This window comes from Apteryx mantelli, chromosome 3 (assembly GCF_036417845.1).
Source record: "Apteryx mantelli isolate bAptMan1 chromosome 3, bAptMan1.hap1, whole genome shotgun sequence".
Taxonomy (NCBI): Eukaryota; Metazoa; Chordata; class Aves; order Apterygiformes; family Apterygidae; genus Apteryx; species Apteryx mantelli.
In genome coordinates this window covers 58995883-59016701 of record NC_089980.1, presented here as the reverse complement: position 1 = coordinate 59016701, position 20819 = coordinate 58995883, and the positions used below count along the sequence as shown (strand labels likewise).

The following is a 20819-nucleotide window of genomic DNA, read 5'->3' as shown; positions in this document are numbered from 1 at the left end:
GGGAAACATTTGAAAATCCTCATTCTCTAAAAGCACTTGAATAATGCCAACATAACCCTCACTAATGGCTAGTTCATGTAGAAGTAATCCTTCATTTGATTCAAGGAACAGAAATTCATGCTAGCAGTTAAAGGCACTGTGTTCAAAGCCCATAGCTAACTCTGACTCTTATGTTGCAACTCTTTAGTCTGCAAAAGCTTAGAAGAAAACAAGTATAGACTTGTTTCCTATATTCATATATAGTATAAGAATACCTTTTCAAATAACTTTTCCTTAAATTTTAGCTTAAAGGATAAAAATTATTAGAATCCCACAGTGCATAGATTGTGTAAATGTGGCTCACAACAGTGACAGCTCAGATTGCTTAACCATTTAACAGTACTGTTTATCTAATAGCATGTACATCCTTCACATGGTAAATGGAACCTTTTGTAGAAAGATCATGATGATGCAATTAAATGTGAATGAAACAACAGCAACAAAGATGGGTTCTGTTTCAGATCAGTTTTTGGAACTAAGGTAAGCTTGTGAACTTACTGAATATAAATATGCAATGTGTTCTGCCCTATTTCTTGCTGTTTCCTTCTCCCAAATAATCATCCTAAAAGCCATTGACTCAGTCTTTAAAGAAGATGCTGTGTGCTTCAAAGCATCTTTAAAAAGAGGACTATTCCCTGTTCTTTCTAGTATAGAAAGTGAAATGACCTGGAAATGCTTAAGGTCTGTTATGACAGAATGAGAGGGGGGAAACTGGGGTAAGGGAAAAGAGGTAACATGCCTAAACATCTGTATATCCCTACAGATGGAATAACAGCCTTTTGGGGGGCACAAAGTAAATGAGATTGTTAGCAGGAGTACCATTATAGCATGTTAATTCATACAGGAGACTAATTTTCAGTTTAAAAACTTTAATTGGCACTTTAACTGCTTCTGACCTTTCTGGTTGACTCTCAATTTGTAATGGAAAAAGTATGTACAAAATCAATATATAAAGCTGAATCAATTTATTATGGCCTATTAGTCATAGTAAGTGATGAGTGAGTCTTAATGGTTTTAGCATATTTTTTCCCCCAGTGGGCTTTTTAAAAAATTCAGTCTTTCTGCTCAGTGTGAGGAAAGACTGTATGATATCTTACCCCAAAGGGGAAGTGCCTGTATCATGCAAGACTTGTGAATTTGATGTTTTAGAAACATGTAAAAGATTATTTGATCTCTACCCCCGCCTAGAATAATCAAAGTAATTAATTTCATGCAGGCTTCCTCCTTATGTAGTAAAAAGACATGCATGAGTACATGATTAGCATCATCCTGTTAAGGGACACTGAGCTGTTGCTGCCTGTGACTGTAGGACAGGACTGTATCAGCAGCAGAATCGTGCCCCAGCCTCACCTACTGCAGCATGCTATGCAGCTGGAACTAATAGCTTGCTGTAGTATGCGGGTCGCCAGCCCAACGGCTCCGCGGGCGGATAACGGCTGCTCCCGCCGCGTGAGGTGACGCGGACGGGCGGGCGCGTGCGCCGTTCCCGGTGGGGCGCGGTCGCCCGCGGTGCGAGAGGCGCGAGGAGCGGCGCTCGAGGGCGGCGGCGCTCGCTGGCAACGGCTCGGCCGGGGGTCGCCCCGCCCCGCTCCCGGCAGCGCTCGCCGCGCCATGTGCCGCTGCCGCCGCTGGGTGCCGAGCCGCGGTGCGAGCAGCGTCCCCTCCCGCGGCCCCCCGCACGGTGAGTGCCGCGGCGGGGAGCAGCCGCCGCGCTCCGGAGGGGAAAGGCAGGAGGAGCTGCCGGGCGGGGCGCGGCGAGGCGGGGTGGCGGCGGTCAGAGCCGGCGGGACCGGTGGCGGCGCGGGGGCGCGGGCTGCGTACCGCGGCGCGGGGAGGGGGCGCTGAGCGCGGGCCGCCCCGGCCGGTGCTGCGCGCGCCCGCCCGCCCGCCGCCGTTAACGGCTTCTCTGGAGCCCCCCGAGGTGCGCGCGAGGACGGGGAAAGGCGCCGGCCCTGCAGGTCGGAGCGGCCCTCCTTAGCCCCAGCGGGAGGGTTTCTTCGTTGTCGTTGATACTGTTTCAGCGGCTCGGGGAGTAGGCGGAAGGCGGTGGAGGGGCGAGAGCGGGCGGCTGGGCTTCTCCCCGTGTCCGTCCGCCTCTCCTGTAGCGTGGCCCCCGCCCGCCCGCGGACGCGACCTGCCGCTCGGAGCGGCGGATGTATTTTTTCCGGGCAGTATCTGACAGCGAGGTTTTCTCGTGTCATGTGTTCTTAAATAAGTCCTTCTTCCTTAGCTACTGGTAGTTGCTTTGTAGAAATCATTAAATTATCCCCGAAAGTCGAAGTTTTTTTTTTTTTTGGGGGGGGGAGGATGTTTTTGTTTAAGAAAAAGCGACTTTAATCCTATTTGTGTGTTAATACGGACACTAATCTTGGGGCTCTGTCCGAAGTGCTTATTTCTTCTTCCTTTAGCTGGTTACTGTTAGATTCAAGAAAGCAGCTTCTTTTCCTTCTGACTAGTTTGGGCTGATGGAGGCATAAATTTTACTGCCCAACTGCTGTTGGCAGTTATTATTAATGTGCAGTGCTGTAAACTGCTGCACAGCAAACCGATTAAGGTAGTGCAGTGAAACAGAAAATTCAGAATAACAACTTGAAAAACATTTCTGTCCTGTGGAAAATAAGCTGCCGAGCTTCTCGGAGGTGATTTTTCTACTTCTATACATTACAGTTCAGTCCAGATACATTTAAAGCAGGATTTAACTGGAATAATCAAATTTCTTCATGTATTTCTTTAAAAGTTCACAACTATCTTTTGAGCTTAGTGGAAGAAGAAAAATAGTAAGTTAGGTCCCATCTTCCTGTCTCAGACCTTCTGGATCTCTGATCTACTGGAGACTAAAGTCATCTGTGCACATAACCGGTATGCTGATGGTAATAAATTACATAAAAAGATCGTCATTGTGAAATGCCACATTAGTTCAGCCATTTTTTTCTTAGATTTTTAAATGCTGACAAGCAAGATGATGTTTTCTAATCAAAGGTTTGGGCATAAGAGAGAAGAGTTTCTGGAGCTTGTCAGTTGGACTGGGTATATTTACTGTTTAAAAGCTGTATTTGGCAAAAGAAAGAGCTGTTGAAGTCTGGCTGTTTGCAGTTACACGATCAGCTTGAAAACTGCTAAATACTCAATGAAATAAAATAGAGCCATTTTAATTCTTAGTTCACTTTAAAATAAAATAAAAAAGGGTGTTTTACTGGTATATCCACACAAAAACTTCCTTTGTGGTATAAGCTGAAAATAACTGGTGAAAAATGGTGCAACAGTAGTATGGGAATACTGACTTCAAAACAGAATGTTGGAGGTGTCCAACTGCAGGAGGTCTCATTTTTCTCCTTTTAGCATATAATCCTAAGTGAGCGCCTAATATTTTTCTATTAGTGTTTCCATCATCCTGCTACACTTGGAATGAGTGTGACTGCAAGTGTGAGCCTAAGAAATGTTCGCATTTTTTATTCTGCAATTCTTCTGTAGCAGTTGATTTTGAAGTCACCATATTTATGGAATGAAAATGATATTATTTCCTTATTGTGAACAGCATTGTCTTGCCTTTAATCTCAGTCATTTCTGTTGATACTAATAAGCTTCTCCTTAACAGACACAGTAGAAAACTGTACTCATTTTCAATTTTTTTCATGTAGCCATGGGGTAGAGAAAGTGAAGGGATTCCCTAGCCTCATCTGCGTTTACAGAGCTGTATCAGATGGGGGAAATCTGAGTAAGATCTGACAAAACAGGAGCAGTTGTTCCTATCCCATTCTTGCCCTGCAGAAGAAGGAGAAATTATATATCCTGTGGACAGTGATGCTATGCAGAGCTGGCACTCTTAGTGCAATGGTATTTTTTTAAGTTTCTATTGCCTAGTAGCAACTATAGAACACCTTTTTTTTTTTTTTCCTCCCTGAAACTCCTTTGACATGTCAGTTTGTCATCAAACAGCTGTGAGGCTGTAAATTTTGCTGTTTGTATGATGGGTGTGTTTGCAAGTGGATGATGAAGTGTGGGGATCTTTCTGCAATCTAGAATCTGATTTGCAGGTCCTTATTCAGTGCTTGTTCCCACTAATGTCAGTAGGGCTTGTTACGTGACTAAGAGTTCGCCTGGTTGGGTTAACTTTTCTGTTGCACTGCATAGTTCCAAGAACTATAGATCTTGTAGGAAAGGCCTTCTTTAGAGACATGGATACTGGGTTCTCTAGACTGTACTATAAAACTTAGTAATTTCAGTTCCATCACTTTAGATTGCTAAAAGAAAATAGAAGGCAACAGTTGGCTTTGGGGATTTCTAGATTTAATTCTACAGGATGCTCTTTTGGTGTGATGTTTTAGGTTTATACTTGAAAGTGGAAGATGGAAAATCTGCAGTGCAACTTTTCATCTTTATTCCTTATAGAAATCTGGTAGATTCTACAAGAATCAATCAGAAATCTGTGCTGTGTATATGATAAGAAGACACCTGCACCAAAGAGCTTGAAAACTGTATTTTGCTTCCTTGCTACATGTTTTTTTTTTTCAGACTTTTCTGCATTTTACTGCCAAGTATTTATAGAGCTTGGTAAATGGAGGTTGTGCCCCTTACCTATGCAAGGTCAAACTGTACCTGCAAGTATTTATGCAACTTCCTGTGTTATCAGGCCGTACTTGGCCTTTGAAGTGCTGGTGGATATAATTTACTCTGTTCTAAAAACAAATAAAGAAAAGTTGTTCTTCACAAGCACTTTTATGAGCCCTGGAGATTATAATCTTTGGCACAGATAAGTTGACAGCATCCAGAAAATAGAAGGAAGTTCGTATGAGGTGGTTTGTTTGTTTGTTTGTTTTTTAAGTAGATTTCAGCTAGATGGAAGAATATCATTATGGAGCTTTCAAGAGCTACACTTTAGAAAACAGCTGACAAACCTGGTTTGCCAGCCAGCAGAAACTACTTTGGCTGAAAAAAGCCACATAGTTGATGTCACTCTTTGTTAATGTGATCAGCCTTCCCTTTAAAGAAAGGAGTCACAGAGACCTGGATTAATGACCTCAACATACAGCATGAACAATGAGCTCCTATGTAATCTAGGACTACTAGCATGTAGCACTAACATGTAGACTGCATGTAGTCTGATCAGTAGCATAGTTACTGTAACTAAGGTGATTATCAGAACCCATGTACATATGTATTGATCTAACTTAATAATGGGCTGCTGGAAAATCCAAGCAGGAGTCAACGTAGTGAACCCAGCTCAGTAATTTCTGATTTAAGGCTTGGTAGGTAATTTAAAAGATGGGGAAAAGTTACTCCTTTTGAGGATCCTCTAGTTTGTCTCCAAATGTGATAAATATTGTGCCATCCTGGGAGTCTAAAGGTCTAAAGAATACTTGACTATTTAAAAGGAGCTCTCAGGAGAGAAGGTTAGAGCCATTTCTCAGGCTGCAGACTGAAATGAAACGCTGAGAGAGAGCTCCTGCAACTGTGTTTGAAGACGGGGTCTTCCTCAGATTCTAGGCAATGATCATTCAGGAAAGGATGTGTAATAGACTGGTTTATTACTAAAATTTCTTTTCCTTCCAGTACTTTATTTCCAAATAACAATGTTATTTAATTAAAGAATATTAGGGTTAAGAACATTAAAGAGTATTGTAGATCCTAAGGAGAACAGAACCAGGTCTGAACCAAAGCTATAAATGCTAAGAGGACCAGTTCATCATATTGTAGCCCATAGTTTGGTTTGAAAGTGGGAGCAATTCTCATTGTCAACATCACTTAACATGTGATAGGGCCTTACCTGATATGCAAATACATACTGCAATTTGCAAAGAGTGAAAGGAGTTAGAGGTACATTTTGCTTGGTAAGTGAAATGTGAAACAGGAGACATCTGCCTTGTAAAGTTCTTGAACCAGAACTGTCTATATGAAAAAAGAGATTAGATATTTAAATGGATACTGAACACTTTCAGGAATACAGCAGTTAAATATTTAAATGTATGTAAAGGCCAGGGTAGGAGCAGGGTTTGGAACAGAACAAATCTTTATGCTTCAAAGTATAAACAAACCTCTTACTAGGGATAAATGGAAATTTTCTCTGGCGGCCAAAATAGCTATTCTAGAACTCTTTTTTATGAACTCTCTTATTCTGATACTATGAAACAGTTTACCAGAGTAGTTACATATTTTCTTTTTTTTCCCCTTTTTTTTCATTTGCTGCTTCAGAATATAGGTAAGGATATACTGTGTTTGTGGCATTGCTTAGGAAATATGGTTTGGATTTTTAAAAGCACTTTTATGCCTAATAGCATTTTCAACATGCCGTTATGGTCTTAACTGAATCTCTTATTCAATAGACACTTAAAAACTAGCTGGAAGTACTAGAAAGTGTTGTTCTCTCCAACTGTGATCCAGCCAGTGACTGTTCAAATTGTCTGGTGTAATGTTTATAACTTTCACTGTTTGAGACAATGAATTTCCAGAAAAGCTAGGGAGAACTGGAATAATCTGGATCATTCATGGAGTTTCGATTGCTTAATTCAGTTAATTTAAATGAATGATACAAAATTAAATTTCTAATTTGCCTCTGGACTTGAGCTGTGGCAAATGCAGAAGTGGCTCTGTGGCTTATTTATCTTTGATTTTTGGGCTCTGTGGTCTTTTGTAGTCTACCCATGGAGATAAAAAAATTTAAGTCATTCATACTTGTGGGAGTATAATTTTTTAAGCAGAGGTAAATATGTTTATTCTTATTTTTACAGGGAAATCAAGGCTTAAAAACTAGTGGTCTGAGCCAAAGAAAAAGTCCAGAGATAAGCTAGAATTCAGAACTCTGATCCTGTGAATGACTGGTTTCCTTCCTGCTTGTCCATTGCAAATCAAAACAAATCTGAAAGTTGTTTGGAGACTGATTGGTTGATTAGGGTTTTTTTGTATTGTGCATTGAATTTTATGTAAAGCCAACTCCTCCACATGTATTTAATCCTGTACCTTGTGATGAATATGAGCTAGAAGAATGTAAACAAAGGCCAAAAAGAAAGATGCTAGTGTGTTCTAACATGATTTTAGTTGGTTAAAGGGCACTTAAAGGAGAAACTTGTGTTTCATTCGACTAGTTAACACACGTATAGAAAACACATTCTTTGTATTGGCAAATATAAAGCTCTTGTTTTATTTTCATACAACTGATATAATTTAAACCCAAACTTTTACAAGTACTGAAATGTTAATTTGTTTCTTCAAAATAGTGTTGAGCATGATTCACCATATTTGTATTCTACCATCTCATTTTACAGCACAGATTACATATCTTAAAAAGGAGAAGGAACAACTATCTTTGCGTTGTCTTTGAACAACTGTACTATGTGAGATAAAAGCAGTTAAAAAGTTATTCCTTTGTGGTTTATTTGCTCTGGGGTATATTTTTCAATTGTTTCAACTTTGACTCTTCTAGGGAAAACAGAATGAAGGAGCTCATGTCCAACAGTACAACCAATATATCTCAAGCAAGGAAAGCTGTGGAGCAATTAAAAATGGAAGCATACATGGATAGGATGAAGGTAAACTTAGACTTATTGTTGATATTTTGTATTCACTCAGTACTTTGTGGTACAGCTTCCCTTAAATACTGAAGAAAGACTTGATCAGCTGAAATCAAAATTTTGTGTTGAGATATAAAACAATATTCAGCTCCTATGAATCAGTTATTTACTAACTGCTTGGTTCTAGTGAAGCAATTTTCAAAGACTGGCTTCTAGTCTATTTTTATATGACATCTGCCAAATGCAGTATTTTGTGAAATTTGTTTAAATCAGCTAACTGATGCACAGCTGCTCTCCTTTTTCACCTGCACCTGAATATAAGTGCTGTTCAGGTTCCTTGGTGCTAGGGTAAGTGTCTCTTTAGGAACTTGAATAAGTCTTTAAGACATTGTAATGCTTTTAAATAATGATGAGACAAGCTGAATTGATTTGATTTGCTTTGTTTTAGCACAGATGTCTTTGCACTAAATAGTGTAATGATTGCAATGTTCAGTTCTGATTTCTTCACACTGGATAGTCTGTTATATGTGGAGACTGGGTTTTATCACACCTCTAAACGTATGTGGATTAAACATTTTAGTTAAAGGCGTTATTATACAGAAGTTCTTAACATTTGTAAACAAAAAAGACCATAGAATCATTCTTCCCCTTCATTCTGTCTTCCATTAAGCTAAGATTTTGTGATTAAATCAGGCACCTAAAAACTAATAATGCCATAGAAAGTTTTAAGGAAGCGGTGCTTATCTCTCTTTTTCTCTCTTGCTCTGAAATTTGTGATTAATTGTTTGGATGAAAAATCCAGCCTTTAGCAAGTAAGAAGACCTTAGAGATGGAAAGACTGGAAGAAGGAATGCGTTTATATAATCAATTTTTCTGCAAAGTTGATGAGGATTTCCAGCATTCCTTTTTGTGTAATGCTAGTACCAGTATTTGTACTGAAGGTTAATTTTGAGCTGTAACTTTTAAAAAATATAGGAAGCACTTGAACAGATTTTTTTACAACTCTCTTGACAAATAAGTGCATTTCTTTAAAATTATTACACAGTATTATTTGGAAAGTCTTAAGATAATTGCACATAGTTTATTTTTAGTAATACTGATGTCCTTTAAAATGGAATGAAACCACTTAGAAAACAGGGGATACAAGTATCTGTGTTCAGAGACTTTAATGCCAATATTTAGTTCTTGTCTTCAATTCTTAATAGTCTGTGGTTATCATAGAATATAAAAGCAAGAATCGTGCGTTGCCAGTATAAATACTGTTTTGTTATTAACAGTATTATATTATACCAGTGTGTCATATGCCTTTTCAAGTGCTAGAAATGGAAATCCAATAGCTCAAGAAAGGTCAGTGAGACTCCTGAAGTAGTACTTGTAATTCTTGAGTTATTCTAGTGGCTGGTGTAGCCTCCATAGCATTTAGAGGATTCTCAGCATTAACTTGCAGCTATGGGGCAGAAGGGTAGAATAGCATTGCACAGACTCTTAGCAGCACTAAAAGCAGTGGGTTCATAACTTGACAGCTCCCTCCGATCAGAACTTGCAATGGGATCTTGGAAAAGCTCTTTTACGGTTACCGTTTCAGTCTCTATGATGTCAAGGAAATTCTGCTTTTGCTAAGATTTGAGAGGACTGTAGGAATTTTATCTGTAATACTGAAACTAGAGTGAAATGCTTGCTTATAGCATGTAAGATACAAAGCAAGAATGTGTCTGCTCTTCAGTATGGAGTGCAGTACAGAAATCCCTGAGTATGTGAAGACCTCATATAAGGAAGTTCACAAGCTGGGGCTCGACACTGCCTAGTTTTACAACAGGATAGCTTTGTTTAAGTACCTGATAAACGTGTGCAGCAGTGCAGTTTGATTCAGGGCAGATGAAGGCTCAGCTAACCCCAGAATTGTACAGCAAATTTATTGCAGGAGTAAACAGGAAAAGAAAGCTGTTGGAGAGTTCTTATTTCAAATAAACTTTGTGATTATATCACATGTACGTTGAGGTGGAACTTCATTTGGTAGGGATTAACGTTTTAATGCTAAAAATGCTGAACTAGCCCATAAGTACGTGGTCATTGTTATCATCATATGTCAGTGCTGGTGCTAAAATTATAAAAATTTTAAATACAGCTTCCTAATGACAATATTCTTTCTTTAAATACAGTTATTTAGAGATTAATTTATTTAAAGCTTTATAATTTCCTGGGATGTGACTATAATTCCTGGAATCAAATGTAGTTTAACATTTTTAGGTTACAAATTCAGTAATGTGGTTTAAAAAACATTATACTTTAAATTGCTTATGTAGTCTTAATTCAGTCTGTTTGCCCATCCTTCCTGTGAGCTGAAATCCTGGATGTAGTCAATATGGGAGTAATGTTATATAATTACAATTTCAAAACAGTATCAGATCGTAAACTCACTGATAAGATAGTACCTTTAATTCATGAATATTAGTAATTCACATGAGTAGTTACTCTTGCTTATATGAAAATATAAATTTTAGTTGCTCCTTTTTGCCCCAGTTTTTAGGAATGTCTTATAAAGTGAATTGAATTTGCATAACTATGGTTTCTTGCTTGTATCTTGTATAGTATCTTGACAAATTCATCATGTGTTAGATGCGTATCGCTAGGGGCAGTTATTTCTATTTCTTTAACTATTGGCCTGCCTTTTTATAGTGTAACACTACAGGTTAGTTTTCAGTTGGGTTAGTCCCCTGATGTATTCATCTCACCTGAGCCCAGAACTCTTTTGGCAGCAATACAAAATGTCTCCTTATGTGTGTTTTCTCCTGGCATCCCATCTGCTTCTCACACTATGTGGACTTTTATACTTTGCCGAAGTATGTACTGGTTTCTAACACTCAGTTCTAGATTGACCTTGCTTCAGGTGGTACTTGTGACACACCACATACACATGACCATATGCAAGTACTTTTTCTGATCAAAATGTCAGCACCATTAGCAAAACTTTCTAGATAGTATAACTAGTTTAGTCCAGGACATATCTAGGTTGTCTGTATTCTATCTTTCTTTCCATGAAGGGCTTAACCCAGCTTCCAGTGACTTCAAAAGTATAACTGTTACTGGTGCTGAAGCAGTGCTGCATAATGGTGTCAGCACAAAGTCTCCTAACATACAGACTACCTTATGCACATACATTGTACATTTATTCAAGGTTTGAGTGTAGTCGCCTTGCTAATCTGGCAACAAAGTTGAGGACTGCAGGATAACAGGTTGACTTCCCTCGCGCCCTTAGGGAGGAACAATGCAGGAACACGACTCAGATACTGATATACCTTAGTTAGGTGTCTCTTTGCCCAGATCATGCCATTGCAACTCATGTGTACATCAGCCGCTAATTCTATTCATATGTCTAAGTTTTGGTGGACCAAGGAGACTTTTTCCTGAAATACTGCTACTTCAGTACACCTAAGAGCAAAAAAATCAGCTTCAAGATAGACTGCAGAGATTTTGGCACAGAGACTCTTTCCTCCTCCATGTCACCCAATTCTATGATCACAGTCTCAGTCAACCCTGGGCTTCCTCAGCAGTTCCTTTTCTCAGTGATAATCCAATCTCTTGGATTAAACCATGTACAGGTATCAAATTCTTAATTGAAATTCCTGTGGATTTAACTGCTTAATGTTTTTTTCTTGAACCAGCTGTGGAGCATCGACCTTGGCCTCATGGGATTGCAGTTAGAGCTGTATACAGTAGTGCTTTCTCTAGTGCACTTTGCAGTAGCTCCCCAAAGGATAGGAAGAGATAAGAGTACATTGAAAAGGCCTTGCATAAATGACAGTTTTGTGCACAGTAGGGAAGTAGGAGCTTAAGGATGAGCAGAAGTACGGAACTGGTGTTCCTATCACCTCATCAAAGCAGAAATCCCTGATTGCCCATTTTAGAGTTCTACAGATGTTCTACTAATTTCAGTTTAGAAACATGGTAGTAAATTCCCAGATTTCTAATTTTTCAGCCTGCATGGTGACAATTACAAAAACAAACTCTTTGCTTTTGGTTTATTTTCTTACCACTTGGAGTACATTTAAGGTCACACTTTTTTCTGTACCAAGCCACTAAATTACCTTTATAAATAAATGAAAACTAATTGATTTTCATGGAATACAATTGCTATGGGAAGTAGTGCTCTTAAATTGAAACAAAAAGAGTTGCACCAAAAACATACATTGGTAACAGTGAAGTGGGAAGCAGAATGGGATAGTGCAGTAGAGTTGTGCAGTAATTTGATGTTCAGGGGTAGAATCAGAGCTGTAAAGGTAACATGGAAGAGAACTCTTTCCCCCCCCCCCCAGTCATATGCATGATAATTAACCTTGATGCTTAAGTATTCCTTAATGATTAACTCTGAACTATTAAATTCCTGTGCAGACTGGATTTGGGATCTTGTCTCTGAATTTGTGCATCACCAAAGGAAACACTAAAAAGTGAGGAAATAAGTACCATAGTCCATAGTCATTCTGCACAACTTCTTTGCTTAATCTTTAGTTTAATTGGTTAGCTTCCCAAAAGAGTTGTGGGCATCTTCAAAAATAATGCATACATATATTGTATAGCATACTGTACTGTTTTTTAGTCAACTTTTGCAGGTACTTCAGACCTCCTTAACTATGGGCCTGCCTTTTTGTAGTGTAAAACTACAGGTTAGTTTTCAGTTGGGTTAGTCCCCCGGCCCAGGTCATCCTGCAGCTGCATGAACAATGGAACTGACAAGAAGGAAAAGATGTGAATGAGTGGCAGAGGAAAAGGTCGGAAAAATATGGCCGAGTTTGTTGTAACTTTAAATTGTCAGTGCTTGGTAGATTGTCTTAAAATTGCTTTTATATAATAAAATCATACCTTTCAAGTACCAAATCATTAGCTCAGTTATGTGGACAGCTTCATTTGTTAGATTTGTAATGTTCTTAATTACATATGTAGAAAAGACATTCGGTTATTTTTGCAGTTAATTTAATTTTAAAAAGCACAGTTATTAGCAGGTGTGGCAGATCTAGAAACCAGATAGCTTAAAAGTGCAATTATTTCACCTTTCAAGACAGCTTGGGACAAAACAAAAGCACCAAAAAATCTACTGTGTTTCAGTATTTTAATGGTTCCTATACTAACATAGACCATGATTTGCAAAAGGTTCATACCTTGATTTCCAGAATTTCTCTGAACAAGTATATGAGGGATTGTGAGGAAGGGTTGGTTTGTTTTTTATTCCCTCCAGAACTGCTTTTGCTTTTAATCTTGGAAATAGTAAGTGTTTATTTCAGCCTAGCCAAGTTTTACCGAGAGACTTTCCAATGGTTTCAGCAGGGGTTTTTGAGTTCTTGGATTGTAACTGTAAAGGTAGAGAAATTAACTCATTTTCCTTTTTTTTCTCCTGTTTTGCAGCTGCTTGAACTAATTAGACATTTAACAAAAGAACAGTACTTCCAAAATAATTTCATTAAACATTATTTTGCAAGCAGCTATAACCAACTGATTATTCCCTTAATAGACAAGACCACATTGTTAACATTAGAGTGCCCTCCTTATTGAGTAGGGAAATGAAAAATTCAAGCTCACTATTCTACTACAGGGACAGTTTGTTTACTGTGCAGAGTAGTTGCTGTAACCAGCAAGAGTTAGGTCCACTCAATTAAAATTTTGTAGTTATAAGTATGTTTATAGTTGCCCATTCCCCACTGTGTTTTGGATTGTTCAACTGATTTAAAAATCAAGTCCTCTAACCATTCAGAGCAGCAAACAATGCGGTGTTCTGAGCTCCACAAAGAAAATTCACGGTTGAGGTGTGAAAGAAACTGGACAGCTTAAGAGGAGAGGAAAGGGTGAAGGTATTGGTATATTCATTGGTAGGTGGAATGAGTATTACTGCAGTATTTTTTTTGTAAGCTAAAAGAATCCTAGAAGGATCATAAACTGAATCTGTCTTACTTCTCCATAGAAGGACCGGCTAGAATTATAATGCAGAAGTAAGTAAGTAGAAATCAGGAAGAGCAGATTCCATGCTAGAAGACATCAAACAAAATCAGACAATGGCCTCATGACTAGTAGAATAATGTATCTTCCAGAAATATTAGCAGTGAAGTTGAGAAAGCAAAGATAATATTGGTGCTTCATCACAGTTGTTCCAAGGGTAAAGCACTATTTAATCTTCTCCTCACAAACAGAAAGGCAAGAAGGAATATTCTGACATTTAAGAACCATGGTGTATCAGCTACTATTCTTTTTTTCTTAAGGTAGAAAATATTCCTAACTGGCTCTGAATAGTGATAAGAGATAAGCGGTGGGATTGCTGATAAATGTGTGTGAATCTCTTCATTTTAGATGTAAAGGATAAGCAGAGTGGGTTTCATAGCAAGGATAGTAATTAGTCACAATCCATGACAAGGCAGATGACATAGTAATTGCAGCATTTTCCCCTGTCACTGAAGCTTATAATTATTAGTGCAGCTAACAGGATTATGTTCTAACTTTGGCTGTTTTTATCACCTCTGATACTCTGAAATGTAATGGTAAAATTCTACAGTCCTCCTGAGACTAATTCTTTAAAGCGTCAGGGTTGGCTTTTTTTTTCCCTGATAATTTGACAGCCAGATGTATTTTTACACCACATAGAATAAAAAATATTGCATAAAATGTGAGATTGGCTTGATACATATGTATTCCAGCTCCTGTATCTATACATTTTAAAATAAAAAAAATGTGGAATGGTAATTTTCTCTTAAAATTCATCAATCAAAGTGGAGTCTGATTTTTTTTTCTTTAGCCACTTCTGCAGTGTGTATAAATTACTTTGAATCTGTACTTCAAGCTGTATTGCGTAGGAGAGCTGAAATGATAAATGTATGTTAGTTTAATTTGAATATTCAAATTACATATTTTTATTTTAATTCTTGGTAAAAGCCATTCTGAAACTGTCCGGCAACTTTCATCTACAAAAAAAGCTAAAGGTGAGTACAAGCTATGATAGACTGATCTTCATTTAACTTCTTCCATGATACAAATAGGATGATTAGGATGTAATTTTATATAATAACAAATCACATTATTGGTCATTAGGCAACCCCTGCATGCTGACATATGCTAAAGAAGCTGTCTTTGCTATAGTCTTCCACCTCTGTTGTTTTGAATAATACTGAGTAGGAAACATGCTGGAGGCAACATTATATTTTAGTTCTCATGGTTGTGAGAAATGTTTTCATTGCTGCTGGAATGTCATCAGCTAACTTAACTCTCCAGTGATCATTATTCTACTGCCTCAGCCATGATCTACTCCAATTTGAGTGAAGAAATGGCCATAATTGAATTTTATAACCACTGTAATCCCAGTGTAGGAGGATTTCATCTCCCCAATCCCTCCCCCCTTTTTTAAGCATGAAAATATGTGGCCTAATAGAGGCTAAGAGGTACAGAATTCAGTTTGTGAATTTGTGTACATTGAAATGTATGTTCCTCAGTTCCTTTTTGCAGGTTTGTTTTCCTCTAAACTGTATTATATTTTGTCTAAGAGCAAACTCATTTGTTTGTGTTGTTTAAACGCTGCATTGTTGAGGAATCTGCTTGCTCTGCTTTGTGCTGTTTCACATCCCTACCAGCGTATCAGAGGACAAGTTGGATATGAATATTTATATTGTGCTTTTTGCTAGTGATAAACCCCTTTTAATTCTTAGGTGATGTGAAAGCACAGTAAAATGTAGAGAAACAATTAAAAAATGGTATTACTGGGGTTTTCCCTTCTAAAAAATGTGGTTGAAATTGTACTTCTCTTCCATCCAACAAAAAGCAATATACTTAGGCTGATGCTGCTTATCTGTATGTGGAACAAGCAAAATAGCTATGGGAAGATCAGTCTGTTGAAGTGCAGCGTTGGTTCCCTGCTCTTGCAGGATCAGTCTTCTTGAAAAGATTGTTGGTTTCTTGAACAGAATAACTCATTCAGCAGCTTAATAATTGAAGGTGAATGTGCCAGGCATCTTTAATAACCTCTGTTTATGGGGCCCAGAGAATTAGAGTAGCCCTCTGTTAGATTTTAGGGCAGTAAAGTTTATTGTGACATAGCACTGAAAATGTCACTGAGCTTTCTGTGGGCACCTGTGGCTCTGAGTTTGACTTGCTCAGTTTGAATGAGAGTTCAGGACCAGCTAATAAATTAGAGCATAGAACTATCTTTTCAGAGAGACAGCTGAGCTTGAAGGACAATAGAAAAGTGAAAATGTGTATGTTAAATAATTATAATTGGGATTCTCATTACTTGAAAATGCTTCTCCAAAAGGCTGTGGTGTACCTTCCTCCTAAAGCTGTTGGGAACATGTTAACCTCCTCTTCAGTGAATATATTCTATGTAGTTTATACTTTACTGAGATACAGCACAGGTCATTAGCAAAGAGAAGTATTTTTGCTGTCTTTTGATCTTTCTTGAGCTTGATAAGAATTTTATACTCTGCCTACATTGTGCCTCTGTTTGGAGAATTCAATTTTTTTAAATTCACTAGCAAGCTTAAATGAAAATTATGAATATGATAGCAGTCTCAATTTTCTATTTCACCATTACAGTTCTACCTCTCTGGCTCTAGACTGTGCCATCAAACTGTAAATTTCATCCTTTTGTCCTTGCTTAGTAAGCAAATAATTGAAGAATGTCTGAAAATACTCAAAATCCTTTCTTTACACTTGAAGTCAGTCTCTACGGCTCATTTTTGTTTGAGCTGCCGCTCTTTTCAGATGCACTGGTCCTTCTGAATATCTCTGCCTGGTGATTTGCTCAGTCTAGTACTCAGCCTTCTGCTTTGTATTGGCCCAGCAATCCATTGTTCACATGTAATGTCTCTGCCTACCCTCTCGTCTCACCGTCTAATTCAAAATCAAGCTAATTTTAAGTAATCTACACATCTGTGCTTCCTCAGCTATCCTAGTTTCTACTGGGATGCCAACCATAAGTACTTTGTGGTTTTAAGAATTCTAGCAGGACATATTTTAATGGATATTTCAATTATAGGAAGTCAGTTCTTTCCTTCTGGAAATGGATTGAAATTTCATATGAATGCTGATGCAACACCGACTGACTGCATAGGTCTAATCTAAAGCCTACTACAAGCTGTACTCCTGCCAAAGGAAGCTGGGTATGAGGAAGCTACATAAGAGTGATGACACATCTGCCAGAAAAATACCAGAAATCAGATTTATTTTTCCTCTTTACTACAGTAAAACTCTTTTATAAGTCTTTTATAAAGACTTCCCATCTCAGTCTCTATCATAATACTGAAAACACAATAATTAAACAAAGCAAAGAGATTCCGATTGTTGTAAAAATTATCTTGCTAACTGAGCAGAACAAAAATATTTTGTATATGAATTCTAAATTCTTGAAAAACTTACAAGAGTCACAGTGAGCTTAATGTCAACAATGTTTTAATGGCACAAAGCTGCAAACTAGATGATCTCCAGAGGTCCCTTCCAACCTCAGCGATTCTGTGATTCTGTTACAAAATTTCAGCTACAGCTGAAATGTTTTCATTTTTAATTTCATACAAAATATTTTGACTGCCAACACACTGACCTTGTGCATTGGCAGACTGTGACTGTATCTTGATGAGAATTATATTGAATTTGACCCCATGAAACAGAACATTCTATTAAAACTGCTCCACAAATTGGATAAAACATACATAACAGCATTCACAGATTTACACAACAAGTCATAGATTTCTGCTAGATTATAGATTATATATTTCTCAAAATTTACAGAAAGACTTTCATGTTTTGTTATATTTCTGTAGGACTTCTCAGTAAACCTAAAGTAGAATTCTAAATTTGGAAACTTTAGAATTGTTTATTCTAGAAGTGTAAAAAACCTTAAGGTAATTATCAGGTTTAAATTGATGTGATACAGCATTACTTATAATAATTTATTAAACAGAAAATATTAGACTGATTAAACAGAAAATATTAGACTGAAATCATCAAAAAGGGCAATATTTAGCTTAAATGGAAGCTATGACTCACAATGATCACATTTTTCTCCTGATTTGTTACTGCTTTTTAATTTCATGTTAATGTGCCTAAAGAACAGAGAATTTTTTTTTTTTTTTTGCATCCAAAGGAGGAGAGGGCGGAGAGGGTCTTTATGGAAAACCTTACAACTTTGCTTCTCTGATGACTGGGATTAAGAGCTGAGGCAGAAGGCCTCTACAGAAACACATATTTCACTGTGAATCCGTATTGCTTCCTTATTATTAGCATATGCATGTTTCCATCAGTGTATGCTCCTGACCTTGTTTCTGATGGAAGAGGAACAGTTAAACAGCCATCATATAAATCAATACCATTTCATGTCAGTACATTAAATAAAATGCATATAAGGATGATTAGGCCTAGTAAGAGCAAACTCAGAGTTGTGGGCTCTAAACCAATCTATTCCTATTTTATGAAAGCTTCCAATATCTTATGTTATATGAAGAATATTTATGCAATGATGATTGGTTCAGAATTAAGTCTTAAAACAGTTCTTTCTTCTCTTCTTTTAGGTATCCAAGGCTGCTGCTGATTTATTGGCATACTGTGATGCTCATATTGGAGAAGATCCCCTTATTATTCCAGTGCCTGCATCTGAAAATCCCTTTAGGGAGAAGAAACTCTTTTGTACTATCCTTTGAATCAGTTTTCAATTAAAATGTCTTTTGTTAAAATTTGGTATCAGTGATGCATGCTTTTAGTTTTAGCATTTTTTCTTCAGTTATCAATAATTAACCCATAATTACAATATTTTAGAAGGTAGTGCATTTTATGGTAAATAAAATTGACTCCTAACAAATTGAAGACCAATGCACAAGTTTAATTTCAGCTCTTCAGAAAGATTCTTTTGGTCTTAATGAAAGTATTGAGTTACAGTATCAAATTGTAGATATCTTTGCCAGTCATAGGTTTTTCTGAGATCCAAATGAGTCATACAGACTCCGAAACTATTTTTAACATTCTTATTTTCTCTGGAAGGTGAATTTAATTTATTTGCTTCATCTGCCTTTACAAATTTATATCTAAAAAGAGTAGCGTGACCTTTCCTCAAGTAGCACTATTTAGGAAAAAATGCCAGTGATTTACGATGTTTGTAATGATCAGCCCTATACAGTATATGGTATTTACAAATATGTTTAGTGAATGCTATAATAAACTTGACTACAAAAACAATCTTAGTAAAGCAACATTGTAACCATAAGCAAAATGATGTATAGTTACACACTAGGACTGCATTAATAAAGCTGTAGAAAAATATGTGGCTGCTTGTAATTTATTTTGAATGATAATGATTCAAACTACTTTAGAAAGTAAACTGAACTGTAATGTATTGGCTGTTCATGAGAGTCTCAGAGAAGGACTTAAACTCTGCCCTGATCAGTGTAGGCAGGAGGATTACATTTTCTAAGCAGTTCTGTCTATATGCTTTTGCCCATGAGAGCAAGACTTTATGAGGATGGAAGGCAATGGTAAATGAAGGTCGTTCTAGAATACACATTAAGTGAGAATACTGTGCCATCGACAACACCTACTAAATTTGTATGTTTTGAAGCCTGAAAATTGTCATGAGATGAATTGTCAGCAAGCAATTTGTGGAGGTTCTAGGAGGTTTTTTGTTTTGACTTTGCTTAAAGTGCAGCTTGAGGAAAAGAATGAGGTATGGAATTTGAATGATCTTTCTTCTTCATTAAGTAAAATTAATCTCAGTCAAGGCATCTGACAGTAGTAACTGTTACTTTATTGCTATTTTTTCTTGAATTTCTCTTCCTTCAAAAAGAAGCATCTAGAACAAGTCCACCTTTTTTCAGCAAGGGGATCTTTTTATGTGCTGTAGGACTGTTTTTAAAATCCCTGCTCTGCTATGTTTTGGCAAGTTTTTAGTCCAGCCCTCTTATATACCTGGTGTTTAAGACAATCCTTTGAAATAGAGTTAGCCTTTTTTTTTTTTCTCTCAATAATTATTTCACTATACAAACTGAAATATATCCTTAGCCCAATGGGACATTCACCTAAGATTACACCTGTGGCTTTGCATGGTGGATCTTGATCTGAGATAGTGAAGGTTTGGATTTGCATCCCTTTTCCAAAGTGGGCATAGTGAGAACTTGGCTCTGAGTCAAACACACGAGGAGAGTTCCCTCACTGCTGTATTTTGTGTGGTGTATCAGTGTTCTGGGAATTGTATCTTTGGGTTTTTCAGTGCTGGGGCTTGATCTGAGAAGCACTCCTTGAAAATGCCTATGAAATCAGGCCCTACAAATCAGGCTGAAGAGAATTTCTCTAGAGAGCTTCACTAGTCTGAATGAGTCAAGGCTCCGAACAACCATCCATAACAGAATATATTTCCTGTGCAAAGACTTGGATTTCATAAGCACCATAAATACCTGCAAAGCAAAGAATAGCTGACGAACAGAAGGTCTTGGGAAATACCTAAATGTTAAATTTGGATCCTAAAAAAAGGGCAGGTTGATGAATTAAACCTTTTGGATTTAGCCCACAGTGCATACAGTATTCTTTCCTCAGCATATTTTTAGCCATTTCCATCAGTGTTTGTTGTTCTGTTTTGTACAGCAGAAATACCAGATACCGTCACTGTAGAGGTTTTATTTGCTTTGCCAATCAGCTTGGATAGCGTGATGCAACCAGCTACATTCAGCCACCAGTCTAATCACACAAAACAGATGGATTTGCCAAAGGCCAGCTCATTCACCAAATTTGTTGTAAACTGAACCTCCCTGTTAATTTACTTCTTGTAATATTATTGTAAAAACTATATTCCTTGTAACCAATAGACTTTTGTGACATCTTTCATTTGAAGATTTGGCAGCTGAAAACATCAGTAGTCTAGGAGGCATAGAGCAGCTTCATAGTACCTATTCTGAGAAACATTCAAATGTCTTGACTAGGATTGTAGGATACTGTATGCGTTCTTCGAAAAGTAGATTTTTCTTGTTTAGGTTCTATATTGAACCATTACAAACTTTTCAGTTTAAGATTCCTATTTCTAACTTTTAACAAGAATACTTGTTAATGCCTGGTGTATTCGGCTTTATTTTGGGGTAGAGAAATAGGCTTTAGTTGACCTAGTAGCTATTTTTTTGACAGTGTAATAAAAATGGCTTTCTGAAAATATTTTTTAAAAAGAAGCAACAAAATGCTTATTAAGGTTCTTTAGGGAATCCTTCCTACACTGTAAATGATTTGGTAACTGCTCTGATCACCATGGCAACATGTTCATTTGTCCTTCTGCATGTA

The 20819-nt window shown here is 37.4% G+C and overlaps 1 protein-coding gene across 2 annotated transcripts; it reads left to right on the top strand.

Annotated features, from left to right (window-relative positions):
- The first annotated feature begins 1642 nt into the window (after window positions 1-1642).
- GNG4 (G protein subunit gamma 4) lies at window positions 1643-18821 on the top strand. 2 transcript variants are annotated; one of them, XM_067294739.1, is made up of 3 exons: window positions 1643-1720; window positions 7457-7562; window positions 18077-18821. In XM_067294739.1, exons 2-3 carry the CDS (start codon window positions 7467-7469, stop codon window positions 18203-18205), a joined length of 225 nt encoding a protein of 74 aa, XP_067150840.1. In that variant the 5' UTR covers window positions 1643-1720; window positions 7457-7466; the 3' UTR covers window positions 18206-18821. The 2 variants fall into 2 exon arrangements, with proteins under 2 accessions (XP_067150840.1, XP_013800881.1); XM_013945427.2 differs by lacking the exon at window positions 1643-1720 and adding an exon at window positions 2857-2898.
- The last annotated feature ends 1998 nt before the right edge of the window (window positions 18822-20819 follow it).